The 26,583-nt window shown below is 41.6% G+C and overlaps 2 protein-coding genes across 2 annotated transcripts; both read left to right on the forward strand.

The window, feature by feature from the left end:
- Positions 1 to 1,255: 1,255 nt before the first annotated feature.
- On the forward strand, positions 1,256 to 7,057 carry LOC122046232 (glycine dehydrogenase (decarboxylating), mitochondrial). The gene is made up of 15 exons (XM_042606837.1): positions 1,256 to 2,660; positions 2,931 to 3,176; positions 3,280 to 3,357; positions 3,427 to 3,527; positions 3,814 to 4,009; positions 4,092 to 4,217; positions 4,313 to 4,498; positions 4,627 to 4,740; positions 5,299 to 5,451; positions 5,640 to 5,828; positions 6,026 to 6,103; positions 6,187 to 6,312; positions 6,394 to 6,492; positions 6,560 to 6,677; positions 6,760 to 7,057. Exons 1-15 carry the CDS (start codon positions 1,452 to 1,454, stop codon positions 6,852 to 6,854), a joined length of 3,114 nt encoding a protein of 1,037 aa, XP_042462771.1. The 5' UTR covers positions 1,256 to 1,451; the 3' UTR covers positions 6,855 to 7,057.
- Positions 7,058 to 7,176: 119 nt separating this feature from the next.
- Positions 7,177 to 9,369, forward strand: LOC122046233. The gene is made up of 2 exons (XM_042606839.1): positions 7,177 to 7,496; positions 8,853 to 9,369. Exons 1-2 carry the CDS (start codon positions 7,385 to 7,387, stop codon positions 9,182 to 9,184), a joined length of 444 nt encoding a protein of 147 aa, XP_042462773.1. The 5' UTR covers positions 7,177 to 7,384; the 3' UTR covers positions 9,185 to 9,369.
- Positions 9,370 to 26,583: the final 17,214 nt, after the last annotated feature.

The raw sequence follows: 26,583 nt of genomic DNA on the forward strand, positions 1-26,583 counted from the left end.
AAGCCATTAATACATTAGTTTTGATTTGAATTAATTTAAAATTCTCTAAATCCATCAATCAATTTAGTTTGAAATTATTGATAGATAAACCTACACAATTTAAAATTTTAAACGTTTAATATTTTTTTGAACTCAGGAGAGTGCTAAGAAATCATTGGTGTTATGTAGTATGCATTATTATCCAAGACCTTATCAGGTTAAAAATTCATTGCTATTAATTTATGCTATTAAATTTATGTTAAAGGGTATGAATACATTATTGAGGCTTTCAAAAATATATTAATTTTAATTTGAAATGATTCAAATCATCTAGATCATCAATTAATTTCGGACTAGACTAGTTAACGGATCTATACAATTAAAATTTTTTAAAGTTTAATATTTTTTTATTAATAAGCATCATTGTCCTAGATTTATAATGAGTTAGTGATAAAATTTATTAAGTCTTAATAAATTTAAAAATTTACTGTTCTTAAATTTAATTTAGATACCAGGACATAGATAAATTAATAAGATTTGCAGAAGTGCATTGGTCTGGATTTGAACGGGCTAATAAAAAATTTGGTAAATAAAAAAAAATTGAAAGGAGGAGGAATATAACGATAAATGTTTTTAGAAATATGAAAGTTAGTTCACGGGCAATTAACACTGAAACGTTCTCCCAAAATAAGATAGATAGATCATTTTTATTTACGATCGTGCGCCACCACTGGATTTTGTTCGGATCTCGCTTGGGTTGGCTCCACCCAATCCAGAGATAAATAAACCATGGGAAGATTTTTCCTCCACCCAAATTTTGTGCGGCTCTCGAAATCGATAAGCCGCCTGTGATCGTTCACTCGCCGCGCCACCACCCCACTGCTCCCCCCGGCCCCCGTCCACTAGATTGGTTTTTTCCGGCTCGGCATTTTGGCAGACGGGTTCCGTGCATGGCGTTCGGCTCCCGTCGATCCTCGTCCATCCATCTCCCATCCATTCGCTCCGCCTCCCGTTCCGCACGAGGCATATCGCCTCATGCGTTCGAACGCAGCGCGCACACGCATGTCGTGATGTCGCTCTGCGTCAGCCTTCCTCGTCGCCTTCTGTCGCCAATGCCTGCCACTTGCTTTGTCCAGTGGTTGAACCCCACCACCGCTCCGCACCTACTTGCTCACCCAGATTCGAGTTAGATCTGGATCTGAAACCTCAAAAATTGTTTTTTTTTTCTTAAAAATGGCGATTTTGAGGATTTGGTGTTGCCGAAATATAAGGAGGGGCGTTGGCGAGATTGTAGCAGGCGGAGTCGGAGGAGAGGAAGAGCTCTGTGGCTGTCGCTCTTTCTTCTTTCTCACCGCTTGTCTCTTGAGTGTTATAGAAGAGCGGGACAGGGAGATTGTTGTTTATTGGGAGGAAAGATTTAATCTTGTGTGGTGTAAAAAGGAAATCTTTGTTGGTGTTTTCTAGGTTTTACGATGGAGCGCGCGCGAAAGCTGGCTGGTCGGGCGATTCTACGGGGCTTGATCTCGCAGACAAGGTCGTCGACGGGGACGCCCGCCGGCACGCGCCAGATATCTTCGCTTGCGCCGTCTTCGGTCTTTCCGGCTGGAAATTCTCTCTTCCGGCCCACCGCCGCCGAGTCCTTGCTCCGCAATGGCCAATCCCGGTCCATCTCCGTCGAAGCCCTCCGCCCCTCCGACACCTTTCCTCGCCGCCACAACTCCGCCACGCCCGAGGAGCAATCCACCATGGCGACATCTTGCGGCTTCCCCTCACTCGAAGCCTTAATCGACGCCACCGTGCCTAAATCCATCCGCCTTCCCGGAATGAAGTTCTCGAAGTTCGACGCTGGACTCACGGAGTCTGAGATGATCGATCATATGAGCCGCCTCGCCTCCAAAAACAAGGTGTTCAAGTCCTTCATCGGGATGGGCTACTACAACACCTTCGTCCCCGCCGTCATCCTCCGCAACATCATGGAGAACCCGGCGTGGTACACGCAGTACACCCCTTACCAGGCCGAGATAGCCCAGGGACGCCTCGAATCGCTTCTCAATTACCAGACCATGATTTCCGACCTCACCGCCCTCCCGATGTCCAACGCCTCCCTCCTCGACGAGGGCACCGCTGCCGCAGAGGCCATGGCGATGTGCAACAACATCCAGAAGGCTAAGAAGAAGACCTTCATAATCGCCTCGAACTGCCACCCACAGACTATCGACATCTGCAAGACCAGGGCCGACGGGTTCGACATCAAGGTCGTGGTCTCCGACCTCAAGGACTTCGATTACAGGTCAAACGATGTGTGCGGAGTCCTTGTTCAGTACCCCGGCACTGAAGGTGAGATCTTGGACTACGGGGAGTTCATCAAGAACGCGCACGCTCACGGCGTCAAGGTGGTGATGGCGACAGACCTGCTTGCACTGACCTTGCTTAAGCCCCCGGGTGAGCTCGGGGCCGACATCGTCGTTGGATCTGCACAGAGGTTTGGAGTTCCGATGGGCTACGGTGGTCCACATGCAGCGTTCCTGGCGACGTCGCAGGAGTATAAGAGGATGATGCCCGGCAGAATCATTGGAGTCAGTGTTGACTCCACCGGCAAGCCGGCACTGCGGATGGCAATGCAGACAAGGGAGCAGCATATTAGGAGAGACAAGGCCACCAGCAACATCTGCACTGCTCAGGTTTCAAATCTCTTCAAGCTACTCCCATAAATATTTGTTCCATTTCACTTAACATGATTGCAATCCTTCATTCATGAAAATAATTATTCAATGTTGTCGATAATGACAAATGAGAGCTCAGTATAGGATTCCAGTGATATAGTTTACCTAGAATTATAGAACCTCCAAATGTATTCAGATTAATTGTTTGTGGCTTTCTTTTTGTTCTTGTTTTACATGTTTCATCTATTAATATATTTATTGTAATGCAAATCTTGAACTGTGTAACAGGCATTGCTTGCAAACATGGCCGCAATGTATGCTGTCTACCATGGCCCTGAAGGCCTCAAAGCTATTGCCCAGAGGGTCCATGGTCTTGCTGGAGCCTTTGCACTTGGACTAAAGAAGCTAGGGACTGTGACTGTTCAAGACCTTCCATTCTTTGATACAGTAAAAGTCCATTCTTCTGATGCAAATGCAATTGCTGAAGAGGCACGCAAGAATGAAATTAATCTCCGGGTCGTCAACTCCAAAACGGTATGTTCTATCATCAAATCTGTTAGTTGGACATGACACTTAGATATAAGTATGCAACATACTCTATATACTGAACTCTTAAGTATTTTTTCTATATTTTCAGATAACTGTGTCCTTTGATGAGACAACAACCATTGAGGATGTTGATAAGCTTCTCAAAGTTTTTAATCGTGGCAAGCCTGTAAGTATCTACAGCGAAAATACTTTTTCCTATGTGAGTTACGTAACTAATTTTGGTTGAAATTCTCAGATCAACTTCACTGCAGAGTCACTAGCTCCAGAAATACAGACATCTATTCCAAAGGGCCTTGTCAGAGAAAGTCCATTTTTGACACACCAAATCTTTAACTTGTATGCAATTTAGTATTTCTCTAAAAGCTAGTTGCCTCATAGAGTTTAAAGGGCAGCCCGATGCACAAAGTTCCCGCTAATGCGGGGTCCCAGGGAAGGGTCGGACCATATTAGGTCAATTGTACACGGCCTTACCTTGCATTTTGCAAAAGGCTATTTACGCGACTCGAACCTGTGACCTCAAGTCAAGGTCACATGACAACAGTTTTACTATTGCACCAAGGCTCCCCTTCAATTAGTTGCCTCATATAGTTTATTCACACTTATTCTTTTCTTTATTCTTCAGGTATCACACAGAACATGAGCTACTGCGGTATCTCCACAAGCTACAATCCAAAGATCTTTCTTTATGCCACAGTATGATCCCTCTTGGATCTTGCACAATGAAACTCAATGCTACTGCAGAGATGATGCCTGTGACTTGGCCTAGCTTTGCGAATCTTCACCCTTTTGCCCCTACTGACCAGACTCAAGGATACCAAGTAATATGTATTTTATTTTCTCTATCCTGTTTGAAGTATGAGCCCAACTTTCTACTTACCCTTGTTGTTTGGTTTGTGACAGGAAATGTTTGATGATCTTGGTCAGCTTCTGTGTAAAATCACTGGATTTGATTCTTTCTCATTGCAACCAAATGCTGGTGCTGCCGGTGAATATGCTGGGCTCATGGTCATTCGTGCTTACCATTTTGTATGTCATCTGGAAGTTGAGACAACTAAGTTAAGAAATTAACTATTAAGATTTAGACTTTATCATTTATGTGCTTCCTTGGTAAAATCTTTTAGTCAAGAGGAGATAGCCATCGTAATGTCTGCATCATTCCTGTTTCTGCTCATGGGACAAATCCGGCAAGTGCAGCTATGTGTGGAATGAAGATTGTTGCTGTTGGAACAGATTCCAAGGGTAATATTAACATAGAAGAATTAAGAAAAGCAGCCGAGGCCAACAAGAACAATTTGTCTGCTCTGATGGTAAGAAAGATGTACCCTTAATTTGCATGTTGTAATATTAGGCATTAAGAGGATTTAATTCTATCATTTATCAGAAGTATTTTATTTTATTATATTTGTGCTTCACGTATTGATTTGTTTCGCTCCAGGTTACCTACCCATCTACTCATGGAGTCTATGAAGAAGGCATTGATGAAATTTGCAAGATTATCCATGACAATGGTGGACAGGTTTACATGGATGGTGCTAACATGAATGCTCAGGTCTGTCATTCAATCCTTGGATGCCCTGAAGCCAGTTGTTTGAGTTTCTATTATCTAGAAAGTAATATAACGTAGTTGTAGATAAACTGTATGCTAAATGCCTTGGCCAATGGCTTCTAGGCAAATGCACAGTTGGGATCATTGTGCATAGCTCATGGCGTGACAATGCCTTGCCCTACTTGTTATTCCAATTCAGTAATGTTTTGGAAGTCTACTTAGTTATTTTGTAAAATGAGGATTGCTAATTCTCCTTTTGTTCAATTTCTCTTAAGATAACTTTCTTCCTTGACATCTGAAAAAATGGCGATAAGTTAAAACAATATGACTATCTTAAGTTTGATCATTTTGGTCCAGTAGTTTAATTGTTTTGTAAAGCCTACTATTCTCTTCAATTAGTTAGTTTTAATGTAGTATGTTAGAAATTAAGATAAAAATTTAGCTCCGTCTCATAATGCTTAAAAAAGGATCAGTTGGGATTAACACATGCCTTCTTAGGTGTTGACAGGATGTATTTCTGGAAGTTGCAAATCTTAACGTCGATTCTTATGTTTTATTCAGGTTGGACTCACTAGTCCAGGCTTTATTGGAGCCGACGTCTGCCATCTTAACCTCCACAAGACATTTTGCATTCCACACGGCGGAGGTGGCCCAGGAATGGGACCCATTGGAGTGAAGAAGCATTTGGCTCCATTTTTACCATCACACCCCGTGGTATGCTTTTTTCAGCTCGCAACATTGGACTTTGTATTATTGTTGCACAGTTTTGTTGAGACACTGCGTTTTCTATGTCTCATCTCTGTATTCTCTTGATGACATCTGAGTAAAATAAAGGGACTTGTGCTTTGTGTTGTTTTATAATACTCGATCTTTGATTGATTCCCTCTTTTTTGTGACCTTAGGTGCCTACTGGTGGGATACCTCTCCCTGAGAAGACCCAGCCACTTGGTGCGATATCTGCAGCACCATGGGGATCTGCACTCATTCTGCCAATCTCATACACATACATAGCCATGATGGGTTCCAAGGGGTTAACCGAAGCTTCAAAGATTGCGATACTCAATGCGAACTACATGGCAAAGCGCCTAGAGGTAACTTTTGATTTACACTATTTGGTGCTAAGCCGTGTGAATGTTCATGTCCTTCAGAGAAATAATGCTGATTTTATTTGAAACTCTACAAGGAAATGTAAAGAAACTAGATGATGACTAAAAATCATTTTTTTCCAAATTATATTTGTTTCAGCCATTCTGTTTTAGGCTCTCTAACCATTTTATATTTACTGCAGAACTATTATCCTATTCTTTTCCGAGGAGTCAATGGAACCGTTGCTCATGAATTCATAGTAGACTTGAGGGGGTTCAAGGTTCTTAAAATGAATTTATCGCCATCCATACGAACTTGTAAAATACGTTTGATTCTGATGTCTATAAATTCCAACCATTGCAGACTACTGCTGGTATTGAGCCTGAAGATGTTGCCAAGCGTCTAATGGATTACGGATTCCATGCACCAACGATGTCTTGGCCAGTGCCAGGGACACTCATGATCGAACCCACAGAGAGCGAAAGCAAGGTATCAATCTACTACCATTTCTTGCTTCCTCAAATGTATCCTATAGACCATCACTTTAAGCAATGACGTTCTTACCTTCAGGCAGAGTTAGACAGGTTCTGTGACACCCTTATTTCGATCAGGGAAGAAATTGCACAGATTGAGAGTGGAAAAGCTGATATTAACATCAATGTTTTGAAGGTATTGGAGCATTTTGAGTAATCGTTTCTCCCTTGAGATTGATATTAACAACAAATGTTATCTGTAGGGTGCTCCTCATCCTCCTTCATTGCTAATGGCCGATACCTGGAGCAAACCCTACTCGAGGGAGTACGCAGCTTTCCCTGCCGCTTGGCTCCGAGGCGCCAAGTTCTGGCCGACTACAGGTACTTGATTACCCAGTCATCTCTTTGATTGGCATCAAGAGAAACAGACTGTGACCAGTGTTTGCTGTGGTTTACTTAACAGGGCGTGTCGATAATGTGTACGGCGACCGAAACCTCATCTGCACTCTTCTTCCTGTGTCGCAAATGGCTGAAGAAGATGCAGCTGCTACTGCCTAAGACATTGGCAACCATTGCACCGTCCCCTGGTCACTACTTTAGGTTGTACATATGCAATGTGGGAACACTAGTTCCTTCCATGAAACTACCAAAACACTTTCCTCTCGCTTAATATGTTGCTCTCTCTGCAACTTATTCCAAACTTAGAATTCTGTCAATTTACAAATCAATGATGAATGATATCATGTTTTAGCTCTTCTAAATGTTTTTAGGTGGGTAAATTGCGCTTTGAATTTAGGCCAAACAGATGAAGGAATTAGCCGTGATATTTGAATTATTAAAAATAAAGTAAAAAATTTAATTTAAAGATGTAATTTTTATTCAAAATCAGCAGCTGCCAATTTGCCAAAATAATAATTATTAAAAAGGAATGTTTTGTAGGGTCCTCTCCAAAAAGTCTTGCAACGGGCTCTCATACGATACGTAAACTTTACGTTTTAAAATGAAGCTAGCATTGGATAAGATCCGTCGCGGAAGAAAGCCCACCGTTAAAAGCTGCTCTTCCCATCGCGAACCCGATCGTTCACGCCATGGCCGTCACGCCGGCGCCTCCTAACCGTCCGTCGCCGCCTGGGCCAGCAGAGAAGAGATTCCTTCGCCGATCCCTGCGCTTCTTTCTCGCCGCTAATATCGCCTTCGGAGGTTTTTTCTCTATCTCAACTCTCCATCTGCAATTTAAACGTCTTCTTTTCTGCTCATTACATTATCGAGGGGAGTCGGATCCTCCTTTGGCGATCCATGGTGATGCTGGGTTTGATCTCTTAAGCGGATCTTGTTCACTGTTAGAGTGGTATTTTTTTTTTTTCGTTTTCATCGAAGAATTCGGTCTTTGGACTGGAATGGTTTGGCTGCTTTCCTCTTTTCCTCTTTCCCATGTCGAATATTTTGCGGTATGATTAAGCTTGGTTTAGTACTTCAGTGTGCCTGGTTGTATCGAAATCCTATCTAGATTTAAGCACTAGTATATTTAAAAGACTCTAAGATAAGAAATTTTTCCAATAACCGTAGATTTAGTGCATTGTTCTCAATTATTACCTTAAGCCCTAATTTGTGGTTCTTAGGTATTTTGAGTTTCATGCATAGAAATATTTACGAATTGTAGTTTGCGGCTTATGCAACAAACTCTTTCACACGGAATGCTAATGTTTAATATGAAGAATGAAAGGTGGCTTTTTTCAGCAGTTCTTCACTTCTCTCAGTAAGCATGAACTATTTACATATTCCTATCTGACTCCTTGATAAGACTTCATGTATAAGCCAGTTGATCGATGTACATCTTCTTCTCCGTTATAGTTGTTACCAAATGTCTGGTTTTTCTTTGCATTGTCGTCACTTCGTTACCAAGACTGCAAAGTGCTCATCATAGTTCAATGTAGTTGGAAGGGACAGTGAATGCAACTATGCAAGAAAAAAGATATTCACTCATTCACGCAGCATTGTGGTTTTCACTGCTAATTTTTGTTATCGACTCGTGTAACTTTGTGAGATAATTTTGGGTCTTTTGACTCCATCCTAATTGCATGTTTTTTTTATGTTTTGGAAAAATATAGATGTATGATCCTGAAAATTAAATGGTTTAGTATTTTACTTTTAAATTCCTTGGCTATTGTTAGTAACACCTTTAGGTTATCCCAGCCTAATCTTTTCTTAGTTCTAATGTGCAAAAGCTTCCATATCAAATTTTAGAGGCCTATAACTTCTTCTTCCTGGTTGATGGTCTATTTAAGGAGCTAGAGATGGTTTGGAAATGAGAATTCTAACTAAAGATGATGGAACTAAAATTTTGATAGATTCATGGTTGTTGGTGACTAAGGAGTTTTGATCCACTTGATTATTGAGCCACTCAAACTTGTCGACGGCAATGGCTGCTTGAATATATAATGTTCTATCTTTAGCGCGTCTTCTTCAATGGTGGATAAGATGTTGCCCACAGTTAGAACATCTGAAATTGTTATTCTTGCATCGTCTTCTCCAACTCAACAAATCCTTTCTGTGCAGTATATGCCCTCTTGACAACATCAAAGAAAGAGCCATCCGAGAAGGAGGGGGAAGAAGCTGCGAAAATGGTTCCTGCTGCTTCTGTCACCCTTGAACCTGCAACTCCTGATAAGAAAACGGTGTTTGCAACCGTTACACCTCCAACCGAGGTGCTGCCTCCGATCACAGAGCAGGAGCAACGAGAGCTATTTGAATGGATTCTCGAGGAAAAGAGAAAGGTCAAACCGAATACTCTGGATGAGAAGAAGAAAATTGAAGAGGAGAAGGCTCTCCTCAAGCAGCTCATCCGAGCCAAGTCTATTCCCAGCATCTATGAGCCTCATATTTCTTGAATCTATGGATTGGAGGATGTTATGCTGCAAACTCTCTCTGACTGTATTCCGACTGTCATTTTCATATTGATCGTATCCGAAAGCAGCGTGAAGTTAAAAAATTGGGAGGTAGCGACTACATTAATAGGTTGTGGATCTCGCTCCTCTCTATAAAATAATTAACGTCAGTGTCAAGTCAGGGAAGGGGTCCTCGATGTTGGCCCTCCGACGTTCAAGTCAGTCATCGAAAAATGTAGAGAAGCAGAGCAACAATAGCACTATGCACAAACAGTAGATAACGCGTACCTTCGTCGGCGATGTACCCCCTTTATATAGAGTCCTGGTAGGTAACGTGCGCGCTTCTCAAGGCATGGGCATGTTCTCCCATGTGTCCCATGAAAAGTCTTTGTCAGGAAAGTACTTTTGATATCATACCTTAACAGAGCATACTATCCCTGACATGATAGTAGAAGTTTTTGTCGTATGATTTATCTGTCGACCATGCCTCGTGTTAGCGGCACCATCTCCCAAAAAGATGTCAAGAGATACTACAGTAGTCTCGTTGCTTGGCTGAGCGAGCTAGCCGCTCGACCGGGACTCCGCTAGACCGAGACTTTGCTCGATCGGGACTTCGCTCCGTCCATGGCTAGGTCCTATTGCTAGGTCGAGCGGGGTAGCCGTTCGGCTGAGACTCTTCCGCTCTGTCGGCCTCCGTGGTTCTTCTATGCGATGACCATGTAGTAATATATTTTTCCCCGTTCAGACCAACTATGTGGTCTCCCTCAACGTTCTGCTGTTCCGTATTGAGCGTCGACTGTCTTGCATATCATCCCGAGCCGGAATGGGGGTTGGCTCGGACCCATCTTCTGTCGGTTGGGGCCTGATCGCCCGACGACCATTGTAATTATCCTTTGTTTGACCCTTTGACACCCGGGTGTTGACCACCTTAACTTTGACCTCCACCCTAGCAGTTGATCTCATGCCAGGTAGGCCTCCCTCCATCGCCGCATCACAAGACTCTCTCTCAAGTCTAGTCGAAGGAGGCTGCAAGTCCGACTGACTAGACTAGTAGAATCTTCGATGGCTTCCACGCCTTTGTCGTTCGGCTTCGCATTGCCAGATTGGGTATACAATCGCCTCGGCCCAAGTCCTTCGAAGTAAACTGTGCTTCAGCCGTTCGGCTATGTGATAATCGCTTATCTGTGCCGCTCGGGCAATGGGCGGCAACACTTGGCGAAACAATTCCTTTTCCTTTTCTTGTGCTCCTCGGTCGAGTGCCCTGACGTCATCCAGATTTCTTGAAAATCGTACAAATCTCTTATCATTATGGCTAAGCACGCGACCATACTTTTAATTAAGCCTCATTAATGTCGTCCAGTGATTGAGCGTCACGTGCCCTCCTTTTTGTCGTCGCACGTTTGACGTGAGAGTTGGATATCCGCTGGCGACGTGAGAGGCGACTTTTCGAATTCGACGGCTAGATCTCCGCATAGTTTTTCACAACCCTAGATCGGACGATCCAGGATGATCGACCGTGAGGTTTATAAACCCCGTGTGCTTCGCCGTCTTCCTCACATCGTGTGCCTTCGTCTTCGAGCTTCCCAGCGACGTTTCGCTTCTTCTGCTTCTCCGGCGATCCTTCCTATAAGACTCCTCATCTTTGCATTCAAATCTCTTCGTTGTTCTTCGTCATCCTCCTTGTTTTCGATGGCAAGCTCCTCATAGCTCCCCGCTCCTATCCCTGGACCCTGGTATACTTCCACCGAGTCTAGGTTCGACGGGGGCGACGTTGAAAGCTTGAAATCTGCTTATGAGTTTTCCCCCGACTATCAAATTGGTCTTCCTTCCGCGTTTGATCGGTCGCATGAACCACCGCCTAATTTTTTATGCTTCTTTAGGGACTAGTTCACCGTCGGTATGCGGTTCCTGGTCCACCTTTTTTTTTCACAGTTTGTAAATATTTTCATATTTCTCTCCATCAATTAGTGTCGAACTCCTTTCGGCTACTGTGCGGGGTTGTTATCCTGTTCCGCCTGCACAACATTCCTCTGACTCTTCGGCTATTCCATTATTTCTATTATCCGAAATTGTTCGAGCCGGAGACTTTTCTCTTCCAATCTCGGGTGGCCTTAGTCTTCTTTGATAAATGTCGTCCTCCAACAAGCACTGGAGAAACTACTTTTTTTTGTACGTTTTCCCGAGCGACCAGATTTCCTGACCAGTTGGCAGTTAGAAGTGCCAAACCCTCCGGAGCTCAAGAAGTACAAGAGTCGATCGGACTACCTCCACACAACTTTAAGCTTGGCTGGTCAGAAGTATCATATCCACAAGTCGCTGCTGGAGGACGTCCTCTACGTGTTCGGCTTGAGCCCGATCCGCACGAAGCTTCCGTTCAACCTAGATATGCTCTTTCTTCTCCCAACCTTTGAATCTAACTGATTTTTTTCTCCTTTTGTGCAGCTCGAATCATGTTGCAAGTGTGTCTGGCCGACAAGTGCAAGCTCGCCGACGCAAAGATCAACGCTATGATTGTGGCTGAGTTGGAGAGACGTGGCTTGCAGCCGGTCGGCTCCAACAAAGATCCGCTCGGCGACGAGGAGGAAACACAAGTGTTGGGGAGTGGAGGTGGAGCCAGCCAGATGGCAGCCAGTGGAGCAGCAACTACTGCTAACCTTCCTCCAGAACGACCATCGATGGTCCTTATCGCGGTCGCCTCAGAGTCGGCCGCTTTTGACGAACTCCTATGACAGCGCAAGAGACGCCGAGTAGAAGGATCTTCCCGATCTACGACTTCGACCCTGCAGACCCCAACTTCGGCCGTCTCCCGACCCTCCTCCGAGCGGGGTGAGACCTCGCTTCTGCCTCTCGAGCAGGGAATTGTGGAACTCCCTCTGTCCATATCATCCGACCGGACACCATCGTCATTCGAGCTGCCTCAAGGGATGATTTACGCGTCGCTGATTACATTCATACCATCGCCTTTGCCAGCGGCATAGGTATCCCGCATCCAACCAGTTTCAGCATCTCGGTCTTCTGGCAGGGCGACTTCAGACTCCTCTAGCTCGAGTAGCCAGAGGCAAATAACGGCAATCATCCATCTGCCGACGGACAAGTATCGCAGCGCGGACGCCCCAACGTCCCTCACCCCCGAGTATTAGATCAGGATTCAATGGTCTCTCGCACCGATATGGGCCAATGCTTGGGCTCACGTGACAGTCATCTCTCTGAGGGATCTCACCAACAGTCATACCCAAATGTTCATTGGGGTATGTATGCTGCTTTTATATTTACTTTTCATCCGTTCAGCTTTTACACATTTCTTGTTGCTCTAGTTTTAGGTTGAGAGTCTGACCATGTGCCACGGCCTCGCTTATTTGGAGCATGAAGTCCAGCAGTTACGTGCTTCGAGCGGCCAATCTGCTGCTTCACAGGCGCAAGTGGAGTAGATGAGCGTCGATAAGGGCTAATCTGAATAAGAGCTCCGAGTTGCTGGAAGCAAAGTGGGGCAAAAGCGTCGAGCAGGCTACACAATTGGCTCGACTTAATAAGCAGACCACCTCCTTCGAGGCGAAGATCGATTCGGTCAACACTAGGAAGCTTCGGGCGATCGAAGACCTGGAAATCAAGAATAAAGAGTTTCGGGTGTTGGCTCATAACCTGAAGGAGGCGGAGGCTTCGCTGAACGCCGAGCAAGAAGGCAGGTCGACTGATCGGTCTACAGCGGAAGCCCAACTTGACGCCAAGGATGAGGAGCTGACCAAGTTGAAGGCGGGGCTGGAGGCATCCCGAGCGACCCTCGAGACTTATCAGGATGGTGAGTCCAACCGGTTTGAGCTCATGAAGCGGGCCTACCTCCGCTCGGACACCTTCAATGACAAGGTCACCGATCGGGCGCTCCGTCTTTTCAACCTTGCCATGGATGGGACACTCGACCAACTGAAGAGCGACGGCTATATTCTGACCATCTTGACGAGCAAGGTCATCAGCTAGGACAAGATGACTAAATCAATGTCCGACGATGTGCTCGACTACCTCGAGTGAGCCTACTCCTGCATACCTTATTTTTTGTATTACCCTTCCGACCTTGTAAAAACTATGCAAGTGTTAATGAATGGTCGCCCATTTGGCGAACCTTTTTATTTGATATCACTCCTTCATGCTTCACCGTTCAACGCTTCCTTGTTTTATTTTCCGTTATTTGTTCCTGCGGTACGACTCAGGATCGAGTAGGATTACGAACCGCTTACCATTTTGCGTAGCAAAAAACTTTGAAGTGTGGCTCTGTGGCCCATCGGTCGGCGTCGTACTACTCGCTTGGATAAGTGGTTTTTCGTTGGTCTCGAGTTTATAGCCATCGCTTGGCTGTTGGAGTCGTAGACTTGGATTTAAGGTCGTTGCTCGACTGTTGACATGCGTAGACAAGGATTTAAGGTCGCTACTCGACCGTTGACGAAGACGAGGGTTTAAGGTCGCCACTCGACCATTAATGAAGACGAGGGTTTAAGATCGTCGCTCGACCGTCGGTGAAGATCAGGGTTTAACGTCGCCACTCGACCGTCGATGAAGACTAGAGTTTAATGTCGTCGCTTGACGGTCGGTGAAGACTAGGGTTTAACGTCATCGTTTGACGGTTGGTGAAGACTACGGTTTAACGTAGCCGCTCAACGGTTGACGAAGACTACGGTTTAACGTCGTCGCTCGACGGTCGGTGAAGAATAGGGTTTAATGTCGCCGCTCGACGGTTGACGAAGACTAGGGTTTAACGTCGTCGCTCGACGGTCGGTGAAGACTAGGGTTTAACGTCGCCGCTCAACGGTTGACGAAGATCAGGGTTTAACGTCGCCGCTCAACGGTCGGTGAAGATTAGAGTTTAATGTCGCCGCTCGACGGTTGACGAAGACTAGGGTTTAATATCGCCGCTCGACGGTTGACAAAGATTAGGATTTAATGTCGTTGCCCGACGATCGATGAAGACTAAAATTTAACGTCGACCATTTATCTGAGTGAGTGGAATAACATATATATATATATATATATATATATATATATATATATATATATATATATACTATTTCATTGCTATTATAACTATTTTTTATTATTTATTATTTTTAGTTGACCCATCCCAGTGGGAGGTTGCCCACACCATGCCATAAAATAAAAAATATATATCATACCTTTTTACACATAATTATTTATAATAATCATATTTTCTATAGAAGAAACAACTAGATATTTCCTCCTTAATATTTTAATCATTGTAATACTCACTATCAATATCAATATCAATATCAATAAAGAAAACAGGTGTGGTGCAAGGTGGGGCATCAACTAGTCGCATCACCATGACCGAGGTTAACTCAGAGACATCTCCTAAGTCTTGTTCACTAGGCTCATGCTGTCGACCAACACCCACTTAAAGTAATGGGTCATCAGTGCCACCACCATCTTCATTTCACAATGCCCTAACTACATCCCTAGGTAGGACAAGACTTGAAGGGTAGGAACTCGATGAAGTTCCCATTGAAGTCCGCCATTGCTACATCACTGTTGTCGCAAGACGGAACACCCCTATTTCTTTACACACTCTCCTGGACTAGCAGGTCTAAGCCGATGACGACTGCCAACTCTTCTTATATGCACCTTATCTCGTCGGGTTTCTTGATCAACTCCATCATTACCCATTTGATTGTCGACGTCACTATTTGTAAGTACCCGTGATAATTTTGATATGGTCAACCAAGTTAAGTTAGGTCCTGTGTATTTTTGATCCTTATGTCTAAGTGTGCAGGAGCTTAGGAACATAAGAAGTCTAGCGGAAGATGAGAAGGATGACACGAGAAAGGAACTGACGAGCTCGATGCCTTCGAGGGGCGAGATATTACAGAAGAGTACACATGTGGATGAGAAGCCGGGGAAGAAGCCTTCTCGAGGAGAAGGTCGGAAGATGGGTTCGGGTGAGCCCAATTCCAGATGGACAAAATCACCCAAGCGATCGGAGCAACGGAAGAGCTAACGGGGAATTGCGGAGCTACTAGACGCATCCTCAATTTGGTTGGAGGCGCCTCCACACCTTGCTGTAGGAATGCACCTTCAATAGGGTTGAATGCACTTTCAACCACCCATGGAAGGCGCCTTCAAGTCTTTGAAAGCGCCTTAGACTGGGCAAAATGTAACCGTTAGCGAAGATAAAACCTTATCTTTACTTGCCTCGCTAGAGACGCTTTCTACCTTGTTAGAGGCGCCTTCCAGCCTCAGATAAGATTTTCCAAGGGCTATAAAAAAGACCCCTGGACCTCGGAAATATTGAACAACTTCTGTATTAATTTTTCTAGTCATTCTTAGCTGTCAACGTGTGTAAAAGGCTTCTCCGCATTCAACGAAGGAGATCTTTTAGTGTTTTTCAATGCCTTGGATTAATTATCACTTAGGTTGTAACCAAGTAAAATTTTGGTTTTACCTACTCCTTTTAAGTTGTTATTTCTTTTATTATTGTTATTGTGCTACTAATCAAAAGATCCAGAGATAGTCAATGAGGCTAAGTGGGATTATCATTATTTTTTTAAGAAAGAGGTTTATTTTTCTTATAGATAATTCATCCCCCTCTTGCCGACCTCGTTGCACCAACATTGTCTATACCTCGTGAGGTGGTCGCTGCCTTGCAATATCTCACAGGGTTGCACAAGCAACTGCGCCCACCCCCAACTCTCATCTTTGTACTTTATTAGGTTTATGATTTTTTTTGGAAAGTGATTTATTCATTTTTTGGGGGCTAATTACATATTTATTATAAATGATTTGTTCATTTATCATAAATTAGATGGGTTGTGTATAGTATGATTGAACAATATTAGTTAGATATGATAGTACAAATGATGAATAGAAATATAGTTATAATTTGATTTTATAATCCAATTAGATTAACATTGAATTAAACATGAATTACATACATACATTACTAAATTACTAAATAATGTGTTTATTTATGCTAGATTATGAATATTAAGAATATCATAGTTGAACTAAATAAATGATAGAAATTAAATAGAGATAACTATAAAATATGGCACCTTAAGTTGTGATATATTCTTGAGGATTAGAAAGTTTTTGAGGTTGTCAATCAGGTTATGGAAGAATCTGCTGATGATCCTACACATAACACGGGCACAATCTTGATGCCTATAAGGAAGGACTCTACTCTAAGGGAATCTTTATCAATTCCATAGATGATGCCCTATTTTGTGAGTATGTGCAATTACCAATGACTCATGTTGTCTGGGTTGCCCTTCGAAAGAAATATAGTAGAGTGAGCCCAAGCAGGTTCGACAACTGACTATTAAGTTGATAGTTGCAAGAAGCACTCGAATGTCACCATGACCCAACACTTGTGCGAAATGACGAATATGATTCAGGAAATAAAATTTGGTCATTAGTTGACAAATAAACAACAAGTTCAGACAGTAATTCATTTTCTTCTTGATTCTTGGGAAACATTGAAACAGAATCTTACTAAAAGTGAAAGTATCAAAACTTTCACTGATGTCTCATGCCATGTTGAACTGGAGGCGAATAGAATATAATTACAAGGATTTTTTAACAAACTTTTATAGCTGAAGGTTATGCTGGATAGAAGAGTAAGAACAAATGGTTCAAGAAGGGAAGGGGAAAGAAAGTTGATACTGTTGCTACTGGGTTGGGCCCAAACAAGAAGAAATTCAAAGGGAAGAAGTATGGACAGAAATCTAAAAGAAAAATAACTTGCTATAATTAGGGCAAGAAGAGTCACTTTGCTCGTAAATGTATTGAGCCGAAAAAGGTAAATCCATGTTTATCTTCTATTTATGAACATTATGTTACTAGTACAGTATTGTTAATTGATTCTTATTCTTTATGAACTATAAATTCAGAGCAACAAACTATGTAACTCATTTACGAGTTACATTCGTGGAATACTATCCGATACCGATTGACAATAAGTGGATATATGTGGGAAATAATGCAAGAATTGAAATCAAAGGAGTTGACACATGCAAACTATGTGGTGAATATACTTTGTTTCTATATGATATCCTTTATGCTACTAAAATTCAACAGAATTTGATTTTTGTAACATGTATTCTTGAATTGGATACAATTTGAACTTCTATGGTAGGTTTGTAGAACTTATTATTAACTTTATGTTAATGGTATATAGTTTTTTAATGATTGACTTCATGGTTCTTAATGTAGAATCTGATATTGATTATGGAATTGATGGTTCTTTTTTGTAAGTACCTCAGATTAATTTTGATATGATTAACCAAGTTAAGTTAGGCCATGTGTATTTGATGTCTTATGGCTTAGTGTGCAGTGACTTAGGAACACTAGAAGTTAAGTGGAAGGTGAAATAATTGAGAAGGATGACACGGAAAGGAAGTCGACGGGCTCAGTGCATCCGAAGGATGAGGAGCTGCGAAGAGTATAGTGATAGAGCGAGAAGGACGCGTGCGGCGCATCCAATGGACGAGAAGTCGAGAGGAAGCCCACTCGAGGAGAAGATCAGAGTTGGGTTCAGGTGAGCTCAACTTCGGACGTCTGGAGAATCACTCAAGTGAGTGGAGACCGAAAATGGTTAACTCAATAGTTGACCATGAAGACCCGAGACACTTTAGTTGTCTTGAGGTGCCTCGGATGCCTAGCTGAGCAATTGCCATAGAACAGACTTAAGGTGCCTCAGGTGACTGGAGGCGCCTTGCACTTCAACATGATAAATAAATATTGCTAGTGAAAAACATATATATTTATAAATTTTAGGGATATTATGAATATGAATAGTTTGTAGATAAAATTTTCCATTTGGAGGTGTCTTCAACTGTTTAAGGTGCCCTGAACTACCACGTCAATAAAATGGTCACTTTAACCGTTTGTTGGACTAGGTCGACAGGATGAAGAGGGTTGAGTTGCCTGAAACACTAAAACAAACACCTTCTCGATCTTTCAACTCAGGTTAGCAGCAATAGCAAATAAAATTAAACAGGAATAATGACTTAAATAAAATCAGTAAAAGGCCAAGAATTACTTGGTTACAACCTAGATGGTTGTTAATCCAAGGCAGTAGAAAGCTCACTAAGAATCTCCTTCACTGAAGGTGGAGAAACCTTTTACACAATGAAAGCTCAGAAAAGACTAGGAAAGTGAATACACAAGTTGTTGCTTCTTTCCTAGGTCTAGTGGTCTTTTTATAGTCCCTGAAAAATCTTATCCGTAGGCTGAAGGCGCATCCAGTGAGACGCTCGTGGATAAAACTTTATCCATGACCAACGATTCATTTCAGCCTGCTCGAAAGCGCGCCTTCCAGCCATGGAAGATGTCTTCCATAGAAGGCGTGGAGGTGCCTTCAACAACCTTTGAAGGTACCTCCAGCAGTATTTGCAGCTCTATTTCGCTCCTTTGCTGCTGCGATCTCCTGGGTGATTTCGGCCATCGGAATAGGGCTCACCCAACCCAATTTTCGGCCTACTCCTCGAGCAATCTTCCTCCCTGGCTTCTCGTCCCTCGAACGTCGCGTACGTTCTTCTCGTCCACCGGTGTACTCTTTCGCGGCATCTCGTCCCTCAAACGCACCGAGCCCGTCGACTCTCTCCCATGTCGTCCTTCTCGTTAGCTGCGTCTTTCGCTCGACTTCCTGTGCTCCTAAGCTCCTGTACACTTAGACACAGGGATTAGAACATAACAGAATTTAACATAACTTGGTTGATCACACAAAAAATAACCTTGGGGTTCCAACACTGTTAAGCTATAAATCGAGCGCTAAAGCCTTTTGTAAAATATACACTTGTTCTTAAACTTTTGAATTCATTTCTTGTACATTCAACTGTTGTAAGGAGCTACTCCGCCTCCGATCTTGATCGAAGAAGTTCTTTTTAGTGAGCTTTCTATTCTTTGGATTAAGAACTACCTAGGTTGTAACCAAGTAATTCTTGGTCTCTTATTTCTTTTATATTATTTCTACTTAATTAATTTGTGTGTCCTTGCTAAGATAGAAGTAAGAGATTGTTTAGCTCAATTGGAGGTTGTTTATTCACCCTTGTCTAGTTGCTCAACCTGATCCAACACTTTTTCAAATATTGTTGTTACTAGTGATGTTGATATTAATATTCAAGGTTGACATGCTAGATTAGGACATATCAAATAAGAATAAATAAATAGATTAACTAAAGAGATCCTGCTAGGCACTAATGCTAAAATTAATTTATTTGTATGTGAGCATTATCTTATTGGAAAAACAACTAGGAAATCATTTGGTAAGACTATTAGTGTTGAATTACTATTGTAATTAATTCATTCAAACATTTGTGGTCCAATAAATATAAATGCTAGACATGGAGTTTTGTATTTCCTTACATTTATTGATGACTTTAAATATTTTGGTCATGTGTATTTGATTTCTTATAAATATGAAATATTAGATTGTTTTAAACGTTATTTAAACAAAGTTGAGAATCAACTAGATCATAAGGTTAAAACCTTATGCACTGATCATGAGGATGAATATTAGTCTAATCAGTTCAAGATAATATGTAATGATAAAGGGATTATTAGTCAATTAACAATCTCAGGCACTCCACAGTAAAATGGGTTGCTGAAAGAAGAAATCGAATTCTTCTAGATATGGTTAGATCTATGGTGGTTCAAGTTAATTTATTGATTTCTTATTGGAGAGATGTATTATTATCATCAACATATATACTTAGCTGAGTATATTCTAAATCTGTTCTATTTACCCTTTATGATACCTCTAAGGTTATACTTTCATCGATAGGCGGCAAAAGAGTTCATCTAACTTAATAATTGAAAGGTCTCTAGAGACTTTATAAGCATTTACTATTGATGCCCACAAAGTATTGCAAGGAAGACATTCAATACATACCTTATCGTGTCACAGTTTTCCGAATGATGTCTGATTAAGTGGAGGCATTTGAGAATGTCTTTAAGTCATGCATGCAGTTGGGTGACACTTTCTTCCAGAAGCATTTTTATATTAAATAAGTTATTTAGCAAGAGATCTCTTTTTGTTACCTTGGAGTTGTTTGTCCCTTTGTGTAATTTTACCAGGAGATCCCAAAGCTCTTTTGTATTCTTATAGGGTCAGACTCAGTTTAATTCCTCTATGGTTAGGCCGCACTAGATGATGTTTATTATTGGTACAATTTCTCCTGGGTCAAGATTGACCAGGTTGACTAAGCTTGAGTTGACTCAAGCTTGAGTCATGATATTTGAGTTTTGATGTTTGACAATATATAGAGATTGCAGGTATAATTATTTATATGAAAGAATGACGATCAAAGGTTGACCAGAAGAGTCAAGTAGGTCCATGTTGATCAGATACTTGACTGAAAAGTTCTAATTAGAGGTTAGGCAAGGTTAAATCCAACGGGAAGGTTGGTAGAAGAAGAAAATTCAAGTGGGTCAGTGTTGACCAAATACTTGATGTGGAAAGTCCTAGTGAGTGAAATAAGAAAAATTTAAAAATCATAGTGAGTGAAACTAGGTGATGAAAATCCCTAGTGAGTGAAGATAGACATATATGAAAAGTCCTGGTAAGTGAATCTAGATGAAAAATCGTAGTGAGTGAAACTAGGCAGTGAGAAAGTCCTGGTGAGTGAATCTAGACAGATTGGAAAGTCTTGATAAGTGAAGTCAGGTAGTTGGAAGGTCCTAGTGAGTAAATCTAGGCAATATGGAAGTCCTGCTGAGTAAATCCAGGCAGTTGAAATCCAGATGGGTGAACGTTGACCGGACATCTAGCGAGTGAAAGTCTTAGTGAGTGAAACTAGGCAATGAGGAAGTCTTGGTGAGTGAAGCTAGACAATTGAAATCTAGGTGAGTCAAGGTTGACCGAATATATGGTAAGTGGAAGTCCAAGTGGGTTATGAATGATCAGACACTTGGCACGAGATGAAAAGTCCAGATGAGTCAAAGGACTGACCGGACACTTGGTGAAGAAGTCTCAGTAGATCAAGGTTGACTGGATGCTAGGCAAGGAGGAGCCCCAACAGGTCACGGTTGACCGGATGTTGGGTAAAGGAACTTTAGACTTAGGTTTGGAAGTTAGAGTTTGGTAATCAATTACCATAGTTTAAGTGATTACTCTAATCACTTAAACTCATTGTCGCGAGAAACAGAATGAAATTGAATCGATTAAGGTAATTAATTTAGCAAGCCTTAATCGATTAGGCCAATCGATTAAGGTTGTTTCTGTTGAAAACAATAGCTACGGTAAGCGATTAAGCTACGAGTCATTCTCACGCAAATAGAAGCATACCTAATTGATTAGGCTAATCAATTAGACATGCATAATCGACTGAGTTAGTCGATTAAGCTGTAAAAATATAGTCGTTTGAAGCAGGTTGCTGAAGTGGTAATCGCTTAAGAGTAAGATTAAGCGATTAAGGCGCTCGAAGAGCCCTAGAAAAGGGTTTTGCATGCACTATTTCATCAGAACTCCATACACAGATTCTTGACAGTTACACACCAGTTCTTGGAGACTTAGAAAGAAGTATTGCTGTACTTCCAAGTTGATCAAGAAGTGTCTACAAACAGGAAGAGAGCAAGTTAGGATTTCATCATTGTAAATCTTGTAAGATTTCATTTGTATTAGCTTGTATCTTTCTCTTCTTGTATCATTTATGTGTGTGAGCTTGTATGACGCTTCTCTACCTCCACATTATTTCTAAGAAGGAGCTCTTTAATAGTGGATGTGTGAGAGAGGACCGGATCCTTGGATTAGTCACCTCGTTTGAGGTGGATACCAAGTAAATCTATCTTGTTAGTATTGGAGAAGTTTACTTCAAGTATTCAATTGCAAATCGTCTTTCAAAGCGAGCGAGCTATCCCCCCCCCCTTTAACTCCGAAGTGTCCCAACATTTATGGCTTTGTAGTTCATTTGTGCCTTCTTGATCATTGGGGGGGGGGGGGGGGTCTAATCTTCCAGCTCTATAGGCTTTCCATCTTGCATTGGTGGTGTGTATCCCTTTAGTATAGTAACCAAAGCTTGATGCCAGACTTGAGGTATTACTCCATTCTATTCTTTTAATAGCTAAAGTTTTCTCCCTTGAATAGTGGGGGATGAACTATGTTGTAGCCCTTTTGGTAGGAGTTCAACATTCTTATATAAAGGAACTAACAAAGGAAGGTTTCCAAAACTCTCGTCTTGGGATTAGCAGTGCAAGATAAAAGGAAAAAGTATATGACTATGATTAAAGAAACATCTTCAAGGAAAAGAAAAAGAAAAATTTTTTGAAATTGCTTGAAAAAACTGTTAAGTTACTTTAGAGCTACGAGACTCTAATACCAATTGAAGGATAAAACAGAAATGATAGAGGGGAGTGAATATCGTTCGTTTAAAAACTTTTATCTTTTATCAAAGTAAGTGGCGGAATAAAATAGTAAAAGCAATACAAGTGACTCATTTGGTTATTTGATTCGGAGCCTATGCCAATTCTTACTCCAAGACCAGCTATCTTTGATCATACCGTTGGGCAATTCACTATAATCATTCTTTCTGAAATCTTTGGAAAAAAATAATTCGTACAAAGAAAAAAGAATAAGAGTAACACCCTACTATCTTCTTGTAAATAATGCAAGCTAAAACATAAAGTATATAAACAAAAAATAGATAATGATGTAAGTACCTCAGGGTAGTTTTGATGTGGCCAACCAAGTTCAGTTAGGTCCTGTTGTGTTTGATTCTTGTGTCTAAGTGTGCAGGAGCTTAGGAATATAAGAAGTCGAGCGGAAGACATAGCTAGCGAGAAGGATGACACGGGAAGGGAGTCGATGGGATCAGTGCATTCGAAGGACGAGGTGGTACGAAAGAGTACACTAGCAGACGAGAAGGACGTGTGTGGCGGTCCAAGAGACAAGAAGCTGGGGAGGAAGGCTGCTAGAGGAGAAGGCTGGAGTTGGGTTCGAGTGAGCTCAATTCTGGACGGTTGGAGCATCACCCAAGCGAGCGGAGTGAAAAATGGTTAATAAGGGAAGTTAACCATTCTCGGATGAACAGTGTCAAAGGTGCCTTCAAATGCTTGGAAGGAGCCTTTGATGAACAGTGCGAAAGCGTTTTCCAGCCCATAGAAGGTGTCTTCTAGTGACTATTAGCGGAGATAAAGTTTTATCTTCGATGGATAAAAATTATCTCATGGAAGACGCCTTGGACTATCTTGGAGGTGCCTTCCAGCCTCGGATAGAGTTTTCCAAAGGTTATAAAAAGACCCATGGAGTTAGGAAATAATCAACAACTGGTACTACAACTCTTGTAACACTTTCCTAGCATTTCTTTGAGCTCTTCAATGATTGTAAGAGGCTTCTCCACTTACAACGAAGGAGATCTTTTAGTGTCTTTCACTCCCTTGGATTAACAACCATCTAGATTGTAATCAAGTAAAATTCTAGCCTCTTAATCTTTCTTTTAAGTTGTTTAGTTTAGTTTTATTATTGTTAGATTTAATTGTGCTATAATCAAGTTGAAAGATCGAGAAGGGGTTAATTGGTTTTGTAGGTAATTCACTCCTCTCTTGCCAGCCTCGCTGTGCCAACAGATGAAGCTCGTATGCACTTCTCAATATAGCAGCTTGCACGTGAAGTTATGACACAAATAATAGAAGCACGAATAGAGTGTAGCAGAGGTTTTCACTGAAAAAGTTGATTTATTGACTCAAATCTCGAGGTCCTTTTATAAGTCAGGTTCGGTCGTTCAAAGAGTCGTTTTGTCAATTGATCCTTTCGATCGATTAATCTCACTATTGGTTAACGGAATACACTCCTTTCCTTCTTTGCTGAGATATGATCTTCACATAATTAAGAGCATTTAATGATCGATTGACAGATCACCTTGATTGGTTGATCGATCCCTGTATTTCCTTTGTTGTAGAGATCATGATCTACCACTGTGCTTGCCATAATAGGTTCAGTCGACTGATAAATGAGTTATGTCGACCAATCTTCATGTATACCAAACTCGTTCTGCTCAACATGAACTTTGTGCTTAGTCAGCTAAGTTCAATCAACTAAACCTCTTGTTCGATCGATCGAACCTCCTGTTCGGCCTACTGATCCTTTTGATTTATGGAAAACATAGTTAGTTTGACAAGTATAAAAATATTCTTGTAAAATAGAGTTAGTTTAGTAGAATAATGCTTGAATAGGAAAAGATAGTAAGGCCTATCTTGATTTCAACTTGAAAACCTCCCGGTTTCTTCAGTTGGATCAGCGACCTAGAGTTTGTCCCTTTCCGGGACACGACCTCTCTATTGCTCCACTCCAGTTGCTTACTTCAATCTACCTGCCAAAGATATAGTCCCCAGACCTATTTGGACTTTAGCTTAGCATCAAATTGGCTCACTAGGACTTCCTCTCGATATCAGGTCCTCTTAAGCTATCGAATCCAACTGCCAGATGTTAGGTCCTCGACCCACCTGGACTTCTTGTCTGACTTCCATAATCTGCTAAGATTTCCCTACCTAGCCGCGACTAGGACTTTTTCAGTTGAGTAAGCAGTCTGCACACTCTGTTAAAATCATCAAATCACAATAAGATTTAACTTAAACCTTTGATAACATCAAAACTCAGGTTTAATTCTAGTGCTCTTTGCACCAACGGATGTCTCCAAATTTATCTTGAAGAGTGACTATGTAAGGTATAATAATTTTATTAGCATTAATCAATTAATATATTTGTTATTGCATGAATCATTTATTTTTCCTTAAGTATAAATTGGATATTCTTCTTGGTCTTTATGGCTCTTCTGGGATGAGTAAAAGATATTGGTAGTAGGCGTGCAGTTGATAAAAATTGCAATGTGCAGTTGGGAGAACATCCCATCTTCCTTATTTAAACGTCCAAGCAGATGAAAAAAGAAGGTTCTCTATTTTCTCAATAAAGAAGAACACTAAGTGCTAAGGGATTAATTCATGAATATTGTGAAGGGATGTTCACTCGTAATCGTCTTTTCGACGACAAGCACAAAGATCAATTACTAGACATCTTTGTAATTGTTTATCTTTATGAAAATAAATTGTTCATGTATTTAAGTCCAACATTGTGTTGTAGCAAGAATAGTTCATAACTCTTATAATATGGACGTTCATCTCTAATCAATAATTTATATATTGTGTATAAAGGATATTCAGATATCTTCATAATAATATAATATTATCCATTTTAAATTTAAACCCTCATTATTTTATTTTTAGTCTCCAACCAAAAGGCCTTATGTCAATAGAAATATCTTACATCATTTTAAACTTATAATTTTTTTCATATCTTTCCAATGTGGGACTTTGATTGTATCCCCAACAATCCTCCTCTCAAATAAAGGACCACCATTACTCTCATTATTCGAACTTCCTCGCGAGCATTCTATCACTCTTGATCTGCTTCGGGTCTCCCCGCGAATATTCGGTCACCCTAACATATTCCGAGCCTTCCCTACAAGCATCTGATCGCTCTTAACCTGCTCCAGACCTCTCCGCTAGTATTCGATCACTCCTGACCTTCTCCGGGTTGTTGCTACAATTATTATTAATAATCAAACTCAAGTTTTGATGAATGACAAATGGTTTAAAGTTAGATTATGTTGTGATCTAATCCTTTTACCAAGTGTACAAAATATGAACTTGATGGGTCTAGAAGACTGATCCCGTCTGGAAGCTGAGTCAGACAGAGGCTGGCTGCGCTGTCGCTGGTGCTGACGGAGAGTCGCTGAGACGCCTGGGTGACCAGGTACCTCCTAGAAAGGTTCCCACGAGTGGATGATGGGGGTGATGACGAGGGCGACGACGCGAGGGTCCTGCGCGCACTCAGACAAGCCGCCTCTACATTAGAGACCAAGAACCAAGGAAAAAGTCCCCGGGTCAGGGCCTCCGACACTCAAGTTAGGTATTTTTTCCCCAGAAGCACAGTGAAAGGACGAAAAGTGAAAGACGAGAATGGAAAGATAAGTGAGCGTACCTGCGTAGAGACAAAGCCCCCCTTTTTATATGGCTGGGGGTACTTCTGGAGTCTGACTGGTGTCAGGGAATGTCGGGTGTCAGAATTTGTCTGGCGGTGAATGACACATGGCATCTTCCTATAGGTTTAAGGAGGAATCGGTGGGCAGTGAGCCCCAGACCATTAGCATATTCCCTGGCATGCAGTGATTATTCTCTGATTGGTTGTTACAATTCTCTGGCTTGTTTGTCGTATAGTGTAGGCTCGCTGATAACCATGATTTTGGCTATATTATATTGATTCATAATGCATGTTTTTAATGATATTTTCATAGCTTAAAGTCATATTTACTCTACATTTCATAATTTCATTTTATCTTGGACCTAATTGTAAATTAGCCTAATTTCATGGTATTTGATGCTAATATTTGTTTATTATTTTGTAGGCATCA

The sequence above is a fragment of the Zingiber officinale genome, chromosome 2B (genome assembly GCF_018446385.1).
Source record: "Zingiber officinale cultivar Zhangliang chromosome 2B, Zo_v1.1, whole genome shotgun sequence".
NCBI lineage: Eukaryota > Viridiplantae > Streptophyta > Magnoliopsida > Zingiberales > Zingiberaceae > Zingiber > Zingiber officinale.

Coding starts and splice junctions, on each gene's coding strand:
- LOC122046232 (XM_042606837.1), top strand. CDS start 1,452: ATGGAGCGCGCGCGAAAGCTGGCTGGTCGGGCGATTCTACGGGGCTTG. Junction 4,010..4,091: donor ACCAGACTCAAGGATACCAA/GTAATATGTATT, acceptor GGTTTGTGACAG/GAAATGTTTGATGATCTTGG. Junction 4,218..4,312: donor TCATTCGTGCTTACCATTTT/GTATGTCATCTG, acceptor AAAATCTTTTAG/TCAAGAGGAGATAGCCATCG.
- LOC122046233 (XM_042606839.1), top strand. CDS start 7,385: ATGGCCGTCACGCCGGCGCCTCCTAACCGTCCGTCGCCGCCTGGGCCA. Junction 7,497..8,852: donor CGCTAATATCGCCTTCGGAG/GTTTTTTCTCTA, acceptor CTTTCTGTGCAG/TATATGCCCTCTTGACAACA.